We start from the raw sequence: 13,808 nt of genomic DNA on the forward strand, positions 1-13,808 counted from the left end.
GATATATAGTTAAAGATCCTACATTTCCTCTTTGTGGTCCTTGAGAAGGGAAACCCTGGCTATCAATGAAGAACAGGCATAAGAGCCCCCAAAAAACCCCAACCAAACCAAGGGAGAGAGGTAGTTTTGACTCAAATACGGCTGAGAAGCTAGCTGACTTCAGTGCAACTACAAAGCAAAAACTTCTTTTCAGAAATAGGCTTCTGGGACTAGTAAAGCCTTAGAAGGTAAATCCCCATGCAGTGTGAGGAGTCAGTTGAGGAGGATTCCGTGGCTAACGTGATTTCCAGGTGACTTGTAAATTCTGCAGTTGACCATGTAACTAGCACCCACTGTTGTCATGTGCCCAGGTAAGTCTTGCAGCTTCTTTGTTGGCTGAATACAGTGACTTATTTGTATATTTTTATGGCATATGTTTTTCCTTGGTCTTTTTCTTTTAATTTCACACCGAATCGGTCAGACAAAAAAATCTCTGTCCGGTGTCTTTCATCAGGGGTTCTTTCAGGCGTGCTGTTTTCTGTAACTGCAGAAACACTCAGCTGCTCACCATCAAGATGAGGCCAGGCAGAAGGGTGTACATACGACTGCACACTGAAATAGTTCAATCCTGACTAAATGTAAACCAGGATAATTCTCCAGAAAAAACTTTCTTTGTTTTTACTTCTGTGTGAAATAAGAAGCTAAATGAATTGGTCATTTAGCACTTCCTTTTAAAAACAAATTACAGAAAGGTTAGGAGAAATTTCTACAAGATGCTTCAAAGGAAGAATACTTGAGTGTTTTTATTCTAAACACACACACACAAACCCCTTTCTGGGGATAAATTTTCTATTATAAGCTACCTAATTACGATGGAGAAATGTCACTTCTTGAAGATAAAAATTAAAACCGGAACACTTTCCCATGCAACTTCATAAATTAATATTTATACTGACCTATGTATTATGAGGATTGCTCTGACCTATGTATTATGAGGATTGCTCTCAAAATGAATTGTAGTACATGAAGCAGTAGGATAGAAAAGTTCCTAAACTGCTTTTCATGCTATCTAGAAAAACATGACCTGTGAATATGTTTTATGATCACTCCCAAAACACAGAAAGCCCAGAAGAGTATTGTTACCATGTTGCTTAAAATGAGTGTGTAACTCTACAAATTGACCAATATCCAGGTTACTGAACCATAATTTTTTTCCTTGTCTATAGTCAGATAGACTACTCTTATAATCAGACACATTATGTATTAGACAACCAGCTGATAGTATGTATACATGTCATTGTATATGTATTTAAAAACTTAACAGATCACGCAAGAGCCAGTTTTGCATTCAAAGGCTTATTGTGACTTTATTACTGGCTATTAATAGAACTTTATATTGCTCATACATGTTCATTCATGATAGTTTTGGATATATAATTTTAAAAGGAGTAAAAAAAAAAAAAAAAAAAGTAATGGTAAAATGGTATGAAAACCTAAACCTGAAAAGTTGTCTTTTTAAGGACACAGATGAGAAAGCATGCATGTCTTATGCAGTAACAGCTGTTACGGCACATGGTGTTCTGAGCAGGTAATGTTATCTCCCCAGGATCTACCCCTATCGCACGCTAGAAATGCTGATGACAATAAAAAGAGATTAAGGTTTTGGTATCCTCATCTTTTCACTTTTAATCCATCCTTTGCATACATTTTTTTTTTAATTGGGCATTTTGATGCTCCACATAAAATACATACTTATTGCTAGAAAGCTTAAAACCTGCTAGGAAGGTAACGTTTCTTCTGCTGGCAAATTAGAGGAAAAGCATATTACAAAATATACTAATAATAGAACATCTTCATTATTCGTTCTCCTTACATTTTATTACACAGAGGTATTTAGCTAAGCTTTTTTTAAGATCTGTGTTGGTGCAATTAGTTGTTACAGTTTAAACTGCGGCAGTGTAGAAATTACCGTAGTAGATCTAACAATCCACTACCTAATAACGTGTGTCCAGCAAGGGTCAATATTTTTTGCCCTGGAATATAGAATACTAGGGACTCTGTTCACAACAAATTACATTTGGCCAAGTTTGTTTGTCTGTTTGAATCTGTTCATTTTAAGATATCACCAGTAAATATGCCTGAATCTTCCTATAGTCACTAACTTTATTTCAATCTAGCTCATTTTCTTTTTTATGCATATTTTTCAATTGAATTGATGAATGCTGAAAAAGTAATTAGTCAGGAAGAAGCCAGTGCGTTTGAAAAATAACAAAGAAAAAGTCAGGTACTCTGGTTTGTTGCAGTAGCTGAACAATATTTACTGTGGGGTTTTAGGTACATTTTTTAAATTCTTAGAAAAAAGGGGGGGGGGGGGAGAAGTACCATTCAAGAATGTTCTTATTTGTCTCTTATTTACTCTTGAGACCTTAACCAAACACATCAGTGATAATGAACCTTTTATCTTCCATGATAGCCTCTTTAGCTGAACCTATAAACTCTTCCAAGTATCTGGCTTTCTCTTAATTTAGTTTTTTTATACGTAAGTAGAACGGATCCTTGGGGAAAAACAAACGTGAAATTAATAACTAAAATCTCTGCCTACTGCTCTGAGACTCACGATGTTCTGAGTGGATGGGTTATTTCAGAAGCCATCAGGATTCCAAGTGATTTTAAATGCTTCTCTCATCAGTCTGGCATGGATTTCCTTGTTTCCTTGTAAACCTAATTGAAATTGTTTAATTTGCCAGATGTTCCCTGAGGTATTTTCATTCCGTCTTCCTGAATGTCTTTCTGCTTGTACCACTTAGCAAATTAGTTTTCAATCAGTTTCTCTGCCATGCTTGTTTATCCAAATAACAAATGTTAAAAATCTTTTATTTGATCCTTTCATATTCTTATTTGTTTATTCTTAATGCCTTCCTTTTGCCAGCATGCAGGAAGCAATTCACTTAGGCATGGATGCAAATTCATGAGGATAGGAGTGGCTTCATCATAAATCCTCCAATGGTCTATTTTTGCCTTTCTTTAAGAGCACAGGGCAGAGTAAGGTCTGGTAAGATGATTTAAGAGTTTTAGGCTGGTTAGGCACTTAGATGGGAGCCCTCCAGGGAAAATACTGCTCCATAAGTTATTTTGCCGGCAGTGTTCCCTTGACATAGTGTCGGGAGAGCTATATAGCATCGTTTTCAGCCTGCCTACGACTTCTAGAGGTCTGTAGGTTTTCAGACTACCCAGAGGTAAAGTAACCTCCCTTTCAAAGCGTGTTACTTATGGTGTCAACACTCCTTCCTTAGAGTGGAGCCGGTCAGTCACCGTGAGCCAGACGGACATTCCGGTACAGGGACACCTTCCCGCCGGTCACGGCTCGCTGCCTCGCTCGAGGATCTCTGGTGGCAAAATGGAGGCGCCTGCCCCGCGCCGCCGCAGGCGTGAAGCGAGGCGGGTGGAGAGGTGCCTGCGGCCTCGGTGCCCCTGTGCGAGGGCTCCAGAGCCTGAGGGGGGACCCAGCCCAGTTCGGAGCTGTCGGTTATCTCCCAAAGGCCTGAGCTGGGCCCGACCCGCGCTCTGGCCGTGTGAGAGCCCAGGGACTCCCTCAGCGTTCCCCCGCAGCCGGCTCCCTCGGGCCCCCGTTCGCGCCTTGGTATGACTCTGGGCCCGTAGCGCCTCGGTCCGTCACAGTTATCTGGCCCTTCTTCACAGAAATACAGCTCCAGCACCCCGCCGCTTTCGGTCTCTAGTTGCTAACTGCTAAGCGAGCTTACAAACACCTCACCGGGCTGTGCTGTGGGGGCAGGGGGAGGGTGAGACGCCCTGTTCCTTCGCTCCCCCTCGGTGCCCCACAACGGTAACCGCGCTTCTCGCTCCCTCCGTAAGGCCGGCCGCGCGCAGACGGCAGCCGCCCCGCCGCGCCCCCGGCAGCGCTCCCGCCCCGCCCCGCCCCGCCCCGCCGTGGCTGAGGCTCGGCCCGCCGCGGCGCCGCCTGCTCCCCCTGGCGGGCGGCGGGGCTGAGGCGGTGCCGCGCTTCCGGTGCCGGCTCAGGCGATGGCGGCGGGCGGCAGCGACCCGCGGGCGGCGGACGTGGAGGAGGACGCCTCGCAGCTCGTCTTCCCCAAAGGTGCGCGCCGCGGGGGCGGCCAGAGGGCCGGGGGCGCCGGGCCGGGCAGCAGCTGACGGCGGGCTGGGCCCTGAGGCAGGGGGCTGGCCCCTGAGGCGGCGGGCCGGGCGGCGGTTGGCGGCGGGCAGGCCCGTGGGGCGGCGGGCAGGCCCGTGGGGCGGCGGGCTGGCCCCTGAGGCCGTGAGCTCGCCCGCCGGCACCTCGGACGGCAGCGCTGCTCCGCGGCCTGGCCGCCCCGCCAGGCACAGAGCCCCGGGTGCTCCACATCAGGGACAGTAAGTCACTTTCATCTACTGAGGAACCCCGTGATTGCCAAGATGCGGCCGTTCTTACTTCTGGGGACCGCTACGTACGCGAATAAAGGAAATACTTTTATATTTCAGGTTATAGCGAAAATTTCTTGTTCTTTGCTATAACCATTACTTTTTCAGGAAACCGAGTGTCCGAAGTCTGAGTTGTGGCTAGGGACGCTAACAGTCTGTGTATTTTATTTTTTTCCCAGAAAAGTACTCAGTATAAATTCCAGAGGGGGGTGGGAGGGGGAGGAACCCTAAAGGCCACTCTGCTCTATTTTTGAGTTATGAACAAAAGCATAGTCCTGAAAGATTTTTATTTTATGTTTTTACACTAAAATCTATTTTCTAACCCATTTTCAGCCCAAGTTACTTTCTTGCTCCATGCAAATTAAAGGTTGCCAGTCCCTTTCTGGCACTGCCCTGTGTCCGACTGTTGTTACAGAACAGTGCTGAAGGGCATCCAGGGATGCAGTCTCTGATCCTGCTGCTTTGAATGGCTTGTACTGCTGATATTAAAAGACTTTCTTGTTACTGGAATAAATATAGTGATCATGATGATGAAAACCAAAGAAAGTTGGCTAAGAATGGGGGGTGGTTGTGTCTATTAAGGATTAGTTAAAACTTCTGCCTGATAATAACATATCAGTGGGTCAATTAACTTATCAAGTAAATGAAGCCTTTTTAAAAACATTCACCAGTGCCTACATTGACTAAGAACTCAGAGGCTTCCAAAGACCAGAGGTGTCGCTTCTGAATCTTTTGAGTATTGCAGTTCTAAATATCTTTTTCTAAAACAAACCACGTGTTACTTAAGTTCTGCCAAAAATGGGTGAAGAAAGCATATTGCAAAAATGTGTCAAATCAGAAGGTTAGGGCTGCAAATGGAAAATGCATGGTCAAAAATACAAACACGTTGGATTGTCACTCGAAGCGGTGTAATTTTTATCAGCATTTTCAGTGTGAAATGCCACCCAGACGTTGGTGACAAGGCTTGCACAATTGCTGTGAAACACATTCTTCATTTCCTTATTGCCCAAAGTTCAATTTTACTGCAAATTTACATACACAACTGCTGCAAGTGCACTTTTTCATCCGTGCTTCACCTTCTTTTTATGCTGGTGTCCACTCCTTCAAATGCAGAATTTGAAACTGCGGAAACTCTTCTAAATTCAGAAGTGCATATGCTTCTTGAGCATCGTAAACAACAGAATGAGAGTGCAGAAGACGAGCAGGAGCTTTCAGAAGTCTTCATGAAAACCTTGAACTACACGGCGCGCTTCAGCCGCTTCAAAAACCGTGAAACCATTGCCAGTGTCCGTAGGTGAGTGGAAAAGTTAAGAGTATAAGACTGTTCTGGAGAATGTGGTATATAATATTGATGCTGCTTTATGAAAGTACAGTTTAATGGCGTTTCCTGATTTGTACTATAATTCTGAACCTTGTCTTTCTGAAGAGGCAAGAAATTTGATCATAATTCTTCATGGAGGGTTGTACTTTTTCTAGGTCAAGCCTTCTGAACTGCTTTGTTTCCAGTATTTAAATGACAGCTGACTGCATTAGATGAGAGGATTTTCTAGACTTTGTAGAGTAATTCGGGGGAAGTGCAGTTAACAGGTGTAACTTTTTTTTTTTTCTAAGCAATTATATAATGAGTCTTTCCTCCTGAAAAAACATTTACTTCAATGCCAAAAGCAGAGTGAAAAAATGTATCAGTTTGGTTTATGACTTTTTATGTTCCTGTCTTACTTGTAATTTCACCAAGTTATTGTCTTTCCTTACAGTTTGCTGCTCCAGAAGAAGCTCCATAAATTTGAATTGGCATGTTTGGCCAACCTGTGTCCTGAGACAGCTGAGGAAGCAAAAGCTTTGATTCCTAGGTGAGCATTTATGTATCGTGAAAAGACTGCTTTATACTTTCCTGTGATTTAAAGCCAGTTAGGGGTAGATGACCTCTCTTCAGTCCAGCTCTGTTGATGGAAAAACTTCTGGTCTTGGTCTTTCTTCACCCACCCATTGATCTGACAGTGAGGCACTATTTGTAAGTGTCCCTAATGCACTTCTGACAAGTTTTACTGGACTCAGTGTAAACAGCTTGAATTGGATTTCTTAGCCCACCCAGCTGTGTTGGTGGTGTTGGTGGATTTTTTTTTCTGTAGGAGCAAATGACAGTGCTCCTATTAACTGCTTTGTGGCTAATGTACGGGGAGGTGGGGAGCAGTAACTTCTTCATATCTTGATTTGTTTCCTCATGGCCTAAGATAGAGGAGGGAACGAAACATTCTTTTGAATTATAGTTTCTTCCTCATGAGCTAAGATTTCATAGCAGGCCTGGACTGGCTTATGAGCATGTGGCTACATGGACTTCATTTAGAGGTCTGCTTAAACCTGCACCTGCCTTGCCTTTTTGAGAAAACATTTTTGAATTAGTCAGCACAAAGCCCTGGGAAGGATGGAGTTCTGTCCCTAACAGAGGAAGCGCTGCATAGGGATTGGAGTGGTATTTGTACAGTAATGTTACAGGTGGTTCCTGGTGTACCGTACAGGTGGGTGATGATGGTGTTGAGACTGACGGGAGAGAATTGTGGCTATCTGAAATGAATTCACGGGGAGATTATTTCTAAAACCTTTAATGTATCCTCATTGTTCTTGTCTTGCAGTCTGGAGGGCCGGTTTGAAGATGAGGAATTACAGCAGATTCTTGACGACATTCAGACTAAACGCAGCTTCCAGTATTAAGATTAAGCCTCAGCTCCTTTATCTGAACAGAAAAACCTGGGAACTTTGTTTCTTAGCCCTCTGGACCAATCCAGCTCCCGGCTGAGTAAGGGGAGCTGTGGATACAGGGTACTCCAGTGCTGTGTCATCCACAGAGTGGAGATCAGCATAGTCCTTTTGGTTTGTTCTGCTCCACATGTATGTTGGTAAGGACACCCGCCTGTTGTTGTGAGACCTAAAGAAACGGAAAAGCCAGTGGCTCAATTATTTGTTTCTTCCAAATCCCTCTCCCCGATTTGGAAATTTTCAACATGTTTCTGTTTTTTTAGCAGAAATGTAGATGTGACTTCTATTTTTTTGTGAACTTCTAAAAGAGATGGAGAAGCTTGTTCTTGACTCTCAGAAGGTTTACTGATGAGCTGCATCAACTTCTGTGGTGGTTTATTTGTTTGGGTTTCTTACTGTTTGATCAGGACAGTGGATTTTTACAGCTTCAATAATTTTCCATTATTTAGTGTAAATTAAAAGATGTTTCTAATTAAGACCTTGTGTTTTATAAACATTAGGTGCATGTTATGATTTTATTAATGAGGACCTTTTTGATAAACAGATCCTGTGATTATTAACTTGTGTTGGAGATCTGGGGACTCCCAAGTGTGTAATAACACAAGTGCAGTTTAGGACAGGTTAGACAGAGGCGTTATTAACTATGATCATAGTGAGAGAACATTTGGGCAGCATCTCCCTCCACTCCCTGTTCTCTGCCAAGTGGTCGCAGACACCCAACCTATATACTGTTTCAGAAAAGAAAAAGGCGAGAAAAACCAATAATTTTGATGTTAACAAAGCCCAGTATCCATCCTGGGAAGGATGGACTCCTTAAGTGTCTTGTGAAGTGCCACAATTCTAAGAAGGAATCAAACAATAAATGACGCTATGGAGGGATGGCTCTCGGTGGAGCCCATGAGTGGCACACCCAGTATTATCTTAGCTCAGAAGCAGGGAGCTGGCAACAATCACAGGCTTTAGTTGAAAGGAATGTTCTTTTAGTTAGGATACACCTGGCCAGCCCTCTCAAATCTTAAGCATTAATTTTACGCCACAGCTGGAAGAAGGAAGATTTTGCCAGAAGGAACAGCAGGGACAAAGAGGAAGCCGGCTGTGTGAAATCGAGTTTCACTGATACTGTGAAAGGGAGAGAAATACGGTATTATTTCAGCTCTTACTGGAAACTTAACGTTGCTGCTATGAAAGGCCAAGCTAGTTTATGGCAACAGCTTGGGCTACCTCAGCTGAAGCACTTTACCTCACACAGCATTTTATTTCTGTGCTTTAGTGGCATTACAGCTCCTACAAGCCAATAAACCAGATGTACCTTTCTAATGAACCACAGTCACCTTAACTGCATCAGAAAGAACAAATATAAAAGCAAAGTGCATGGTGATATTTTATTTTAGGAAGCTCAGTGGCCCCCTTTGGTCCAGGATGTGTTTTAGAGTAGCTGCTCCTGCTGTAACTCGGTTCGCACTGTAGAATGTTCAAGCAGCGTTAAGACATTTTCATCTTTTAAACCCATAGGCTCTTGTATCTCAATAACTCATTTTTGTGCGGGGAAAAAAAAGCTATTCTGCACGTCTTTAGCTAGGTTTCTGGATAAATGGATGTGGTAGTTACAACTGGGAGGCATTGCAATGCGTTGGTACCTTCGTTAAGCTAACATGATGCTCCCGAGGAGAAGCGTGGCAGGGATCGGGTGATCTCGGGAGATCCGCACCATCACACAGCTCATGCTGGGCCTTGAGACTCGCTGTTGCGTTATGAAGCCAGGTGGTGGGAAGGGGGAAACAGAAGGGGCGATGTCCGAGGTGCCGGGCGGGCAGGCTGGCTGGCTGGGGGGCTACCGCTGCCCGGCTGGGGGGGGGGTGGGGTAACACTGCCCGGCTGGGGGGGCCTGTCCGTTCGGGAGCGGCTGGGGCCCGGCCACCCACAGCGTCGCAGCACAGCCCCGGAGGGGGGCAGTACCCCGCCCCGGCGGCCTCTCGGCCTCCCTCGCCCGCAGCAGAGGGGGGGGGGGGCGGTGCGCGCCCCTGCACTACCGAGCGCCCGGGCGACCCTGGCCCGTGCGCGTGCGCGCCGCTCTTCGCGCCTCTACCTGCGAGGGGCGGGGCCTGCCGGGCCGCTGGCGAGCGGGCGCGGGCGGGGGCGCGGCGGAAGGGCCCGCGGAAGCCGCACGCGCCCTGCCCCGCGCGCCTCGTCCCGCGCGCCTGCGCCCTGCCCGCCGTCTCCCAACGGCCGTGCCCCTCGCGCCGCCGGGCGTGCTGACGTTGGGCGCCTGCGCCGCCCGGTCGCTGGTGGGGGAAGGAAGATGGCGGCCGGCCGCGGTGGGGGTTCGTGAGGCGGCGGCGGCGGCTTCCGGGCCCGGAGGGACGAGGCAGGTGGCGAGGCGGCAGGGCACGGAGGCGGGGTACGAGAGACAGGCCGGACGGTGAGTGCGGCTGGGCGCTGGAGCGGGGGCGGGCGCGGGGTTGAGCGACCTGGGAAGTGCGGCCGCCTCCGCCATTTTTAGGCCGCGGCCCAGAAGTGGCGCGGCCAGGGCCGGAGGAGGCCGAGCCCCGGCGGGGCCGCCAGCGGCGGGGAGCGGTTGTGGCAGTGGGGGGCCGCGGGGCCGCCGGGGCTGGGGCGCCCTCGGGAGCGCGGGGCCCAGGCCCTGGCCGCGGGCCGAGCTGGGAGCGGGGCTGCGCTCCGCGGCGCTGGGCCCGCGGGGTGCGGTGTGCTGGAGGGCTGAGGTGGCGGCCAAGGCTGGGGCCGGGAGCAGGCAGGTGGTCCCTTTGCTGTCTGCTGCAGAGGCGTCAGGTCGTGGCTTCGCCCGCGTGTCTTAATCCTGCATTTTTTCTACTTCTTTTTAATATTTTTTAATATTAATAAATTTAAAAATATTGTTGTTCTTCTCTCCGCCTTGAATTTGAACAGAGATCGGGTTGTGGCTGCTTGAAGATACGGCTTGGGAAGCTGTATCTTTACAGGTAGATACAGCCATGTGCAGCAGGCAGTTCCTTATTCTAAAAGGGTAGATGGATTTAATGGCGAGATGGTGGCACATTCCACTGATTGTGACTAACCAGTCTACAAGTATAACATGTTAGCAAACCTAGGTGACTTGCTAAATACGGAAAATAATTCACTGCTTTTCCGCTGGGGAGAACTTAAATTTCCTGCCTTCTTGAAGGTGGGTGTTACTTCTGTCATGCAGACTGTTAGCTGCTTTGTTATGAATAGATAGCTGTTTGGTTTCACATACAGTATTTTGAAATATTGATACTCATTTGAACACTTCCATTTGTTTTACAAAAGTCGTCATAGGTAAGTGGTTCTGTACTCTACTAGTTTTGTACCTCGTTATGTCCTTAAGTGCAGGTTGTGATTAGTATTTGGGAAACTGTTTTCCTATGTGGATATTAGTTCCTCATCCGTCTCCTTGCAACAGATGTTTATTCTTTTATGCTTTTCCCAGCTCAAACTATTCATCTTCTAAGAAAAGCAGTACTGTGTACATATTTGTTAAGAGCTTATAATATGCACATAATATTGTGCCAAAATACTTAGTTACCCTCCTTCTGAATTCTTTATCAGCTAAATTGACTTCTCAACAGTTAGCTGCAACATTCTGCCATTATCTTTAACATAAGAATATATAATAAGACATATTTCAAAATCTGGCTCTTATCATCTTGTTCAGTTGTGCTGTAGTATTTCTAATGGGAAGATCTGAAAATGTAGTTAAAAGACTTCTCATTTAAACACCCAGAGCATGATTAGAAAAATCTGGCATGCCTTTAATTGCTTTGTTTGTAGCAGTTTTGGAGTTCTTTACCCAACTGCTCTGCAGTTTAGAAGGTAAGCTTTACACAACCTTCCTGCATTTGAAGGTTTCAGAAGTGGATGGAACTATCAGATTATATTGAGAGCATCAATTTTGAGAAATAAATATTGAAAGATGGGGAAAAAACCCTAAATCTCTTTGAGCTGCAGAGAGTGTTGGGTGCTGGTAACTAATCTATGTTTAATTTAATACTCTACTCCTAGAGCTGCTAAAACCTTTTGACTTGAATGTCGGTCATAACTATAAACAGTTCAAGTCTTTCCTTGGTACCTGAAGTGGTGTTCCTCCGTTGAAGACTTGTTGCAGTAAGCTGTTGGAATTGAAAATTTCTCACCAATTTTGTATTCCTGTTAGCAGCAGAGGAGGTTATAACATAGTGATATGAAATTCCAGTAGACGTACTAGAAATCTTTTCTTTTGCTGCAGAAAAGAGAGGCCTTGATCTGAGGAGAGGATGAGAAATCTTTTGTTTTGTTCCCATCCCTAGCCATAGTCGGATGTCTTGGTTTTCTGACTCGCCTAAAAAAAAATACCGTGGAGAAGGTTTTTGGTTAAGTAGGAATATGGAAAGAATACAGTTTACTTTTTACCAAGGTGGTTCCATGCAAAATACTCCACCTTTTGTGTCTGCGAGCTACAGGGTTGATATCTAGGGAGTTTCTGTAGTTGGTTCATTAATGCCAGACATGAAAATAATTTTAGCCTTGTCCAATTACAAGGTTGTTACTCTAGGTTGTAATTTAGAAAAATACTCATACATTTGTGCAGGGAAGTTGTAAAAACAAGCTGAAATGTTTCTGTAGTGTTTGTGAATTTTAAAAAACCTTGTACTTTTTTGAACATATTTCATTGCTGATATTGTATCATTTTGTTACTGAAAATTTTAAACAAAGAGAGAATACGGATATGCAGGTTTGGTTGGTATAGTTCATGAAGAAATGCCATTGATGAGTAAGTGTCAGTTAAACTGAACACTGTTAGATCTTAATGGTGGGGGGAGGATATGGTAAAGATCTTTCAAAAGATTAAAACCTTAAAATAACTGTAGTTTTCATCTCTTGTCATAGAGAATCTGAAAGCAAGAGCAAAGAAGTAGTTTTTGATTGCTAAATAGTTTTTTGTTGTTTGTATTTTATTAGTAATAATTTCACTTAATTTAGGGCATTCATGATCCTGTATTTTTAAAATGGTGCTAAACTTATCAGCAGTCTGTTCTTGCTCACTAGTATTTAAAAAAAAAACTACTTGGCATTTAATAGAATGTCATTTCTGGTTCAACCAGCTCTCCACATTTGAGCTGGGTGTACCAATCATTCTGTTGTGAAACTTGAAATATGATATGAAGTACGTATTTACCGGGAAAGACAGTAAGCTAGTTTCTCTTCTGTTGTGCAATATTACTTCTGATAACGTGCTTAGTATAAAGACAGTGCATGCACGGTGATGTGAAATACTGGTTAAAATTGTTCTTCAGTTTGTGGTAATGTAGGTTAAAGTTTACGGTGGGAAAAGGTAAGGCCTGAATGTGTTAGAGCATAGTAGAAGCCTGTGATTTAGTGGAGATTGTAATTAGAAAAGTGGCTAAGAATTCCAGCCCTTCATTGTCTGCTTATTTTAAAAGGTTTTATTTCAAGCTTCTTTCTCTTGTCTAAAGGGGACTTGATTTAAAGAAGGGGAAAAAAAAGCCACAAACAAAAAACTAACCTAGAAAGGAGCATGAAAACGGCAGTACACATCAGAATATACAAGTTTAAATCTCCTGCTGACTTGATACTTTCACTTGAGATGTTATAATTTTTTTTGGTACAGTTCCTTCTTATTTGCTTAATCACAGTTACGTTTTGTAAGACATTCTCTGCATGTGGAGGGATACTAGAGACCATACTATTTGGTCTTTGAAACTAAGCTAACTGATACTGTTCCTGGTTTACCTCTGTACCCAATTTTAAAATGGAAGAAGTATGGTTCTGTGTAGCAGGAATGGCTGTGACAAACAGATCCCAGTTTATCTAGGAAGCTATGTACCTGATTTTCACTTAAAGGAGAACAACCCAAACAACCCAACCCAAACCCTGTTAATTAAGATACCTTGTTGAACAGGAAGAATAAATGCCAACTTCTATAATACAGGATAACCTGTAATGCTGAAAATCCATGCAAGTATACTTTAAGGATTGAAAAATGTACCAAGCCTAATAATAATGTATTGTACCGTGTAAGCAGCATTGAAGTCTTAGCAGGAGTTGTTTTTCTAGGCTAAGCTGTTTCACTAGCTCTTGCTTTTATGACAGTTTCTCTCAGTTGTAGGGAGAAAGCGTTGTTCTACAATATTAAACTTTAGGTGTTGACTAACCTGGAATAGAGTTCATTTTCATCTTAGTAGCAGGAGTAGTGCTGTGTTTCAGATTTGGTGTAAGAATAATGTTGATAACATACTGATGTTTTTAGTTGGTGCTAAGTAATACAGATACGAAGTCAAGAACTTTTCAGTTTTTCAGGCCCTACCAGTGAGAAGGCTGGAGGGGCACAAGAAACTGGGAGGGGACACAGCCAGGACAGCTGATCCGAACTAGCCACAGGATATTCCATACCATAGAACGTCATGTTGGGTGTGTAAACTGGGGGAGTTGGCCAGGGCTTGCCAATTGCATGGGGACTGGCTGGGCATCAGGCAGCAGGTGGTGAGCAGTTGTGTTGTGCATCACTTGTTTCTTTTTTTTCCCCTTCCCTTTAGATTTTGTTCTTCTCCCCTTCCCTCTCCTTTTCATTATTATTATTAAAATTTTATTTTGTTTCAATTGTTGGATTGTTCTTGTCTCAACCA

General features: G+C 44.4%; 3 protein-coding genes across 7 annotated transcripts in view; 2 read left to right on the top strand and 1 right to left on the bottom strand.

Annotated features, from left to right (window-relative positions):
* The first annotated feature begins 3,939 nt into the window (after positions 1-3,939).
* Positions 3,940-7,646, top strand: POLR2D (RNA polymerase II subunit D). The gene is made up of 4 exons (XM_056358557.1): positions 3,940-4,093; positions 5,530-5,710; positions 6,171-6,266; positions 7,047-7,646. The coding sequence occupies exons 1-4, from the start codon at positions 4,021-4,023 to the stop codon at positions 7,123-7,125; spliced, it is 429 nt and encodes a 142-aa protein (XP_056214532.1). The 5' UTR covers positions 3,940-4,020; the 3' UTR covers positions 7,126-7,646.
* A 134-nt stretch (positions 7,647-7,780) lies between these two features.
* On the bottom strand, positions 7,781-11,475 carry LOC130158276 (proline-rich protein 2-like). Its single transcript, XM_056358886.1, has 4 exons — positions 11,422-11,475; positions 11,255-11,331; positions 8,808-9,939; positions 7,781-8,289 (listed from the first exon to the last, which is right to left on the bottom strand). Exons 1-4 carry the CDS (start codon positions 11,473-11,475, stop codon positions 8,281-8,283), a joined length of 1,272 nt encoding a protein of 423 aa, XP_056214861.1. The 3' UTR covers positions 7,781-8,280.
* The window catches only part of WDR33 (WD repeat domain 33), a 71,339-nt gene continuing 66,969 nt past the window's right edge, over positions 9,439-13,808 (top strand). For 2 of the 5 annotated variants that reach the window (XM_056358551.1, XM_056358550.1), the window contains exon 1: positions 9,442-9,589. The gene's annotated coding sequence lies outside the window, so the exon portion shown is untranslated. Of the gene's footprint in view, positions 9,590-13,808 lie in introns of all 5 variants that reach the window. The other 3 variants (XM_056358552.1, XM_056358547.1, XM_056358548.1) reach the window with 3 other exon arrangements.

This window comes from Falco biarmicus, chromosome 13 (genome assembly GCF_023638135.1).
Source record: "Falco biarmicus isolate bFalBia1 chromosome 13, bFalBia1.pri, whole genome shotgun sequence".
In the NCBI taxonomy this organism is placed as follows: Eukaryota; Metazoa; Chordata; class Aves; order Falconiformes; family Falconidae; genus Falco; species Falco biarmicus.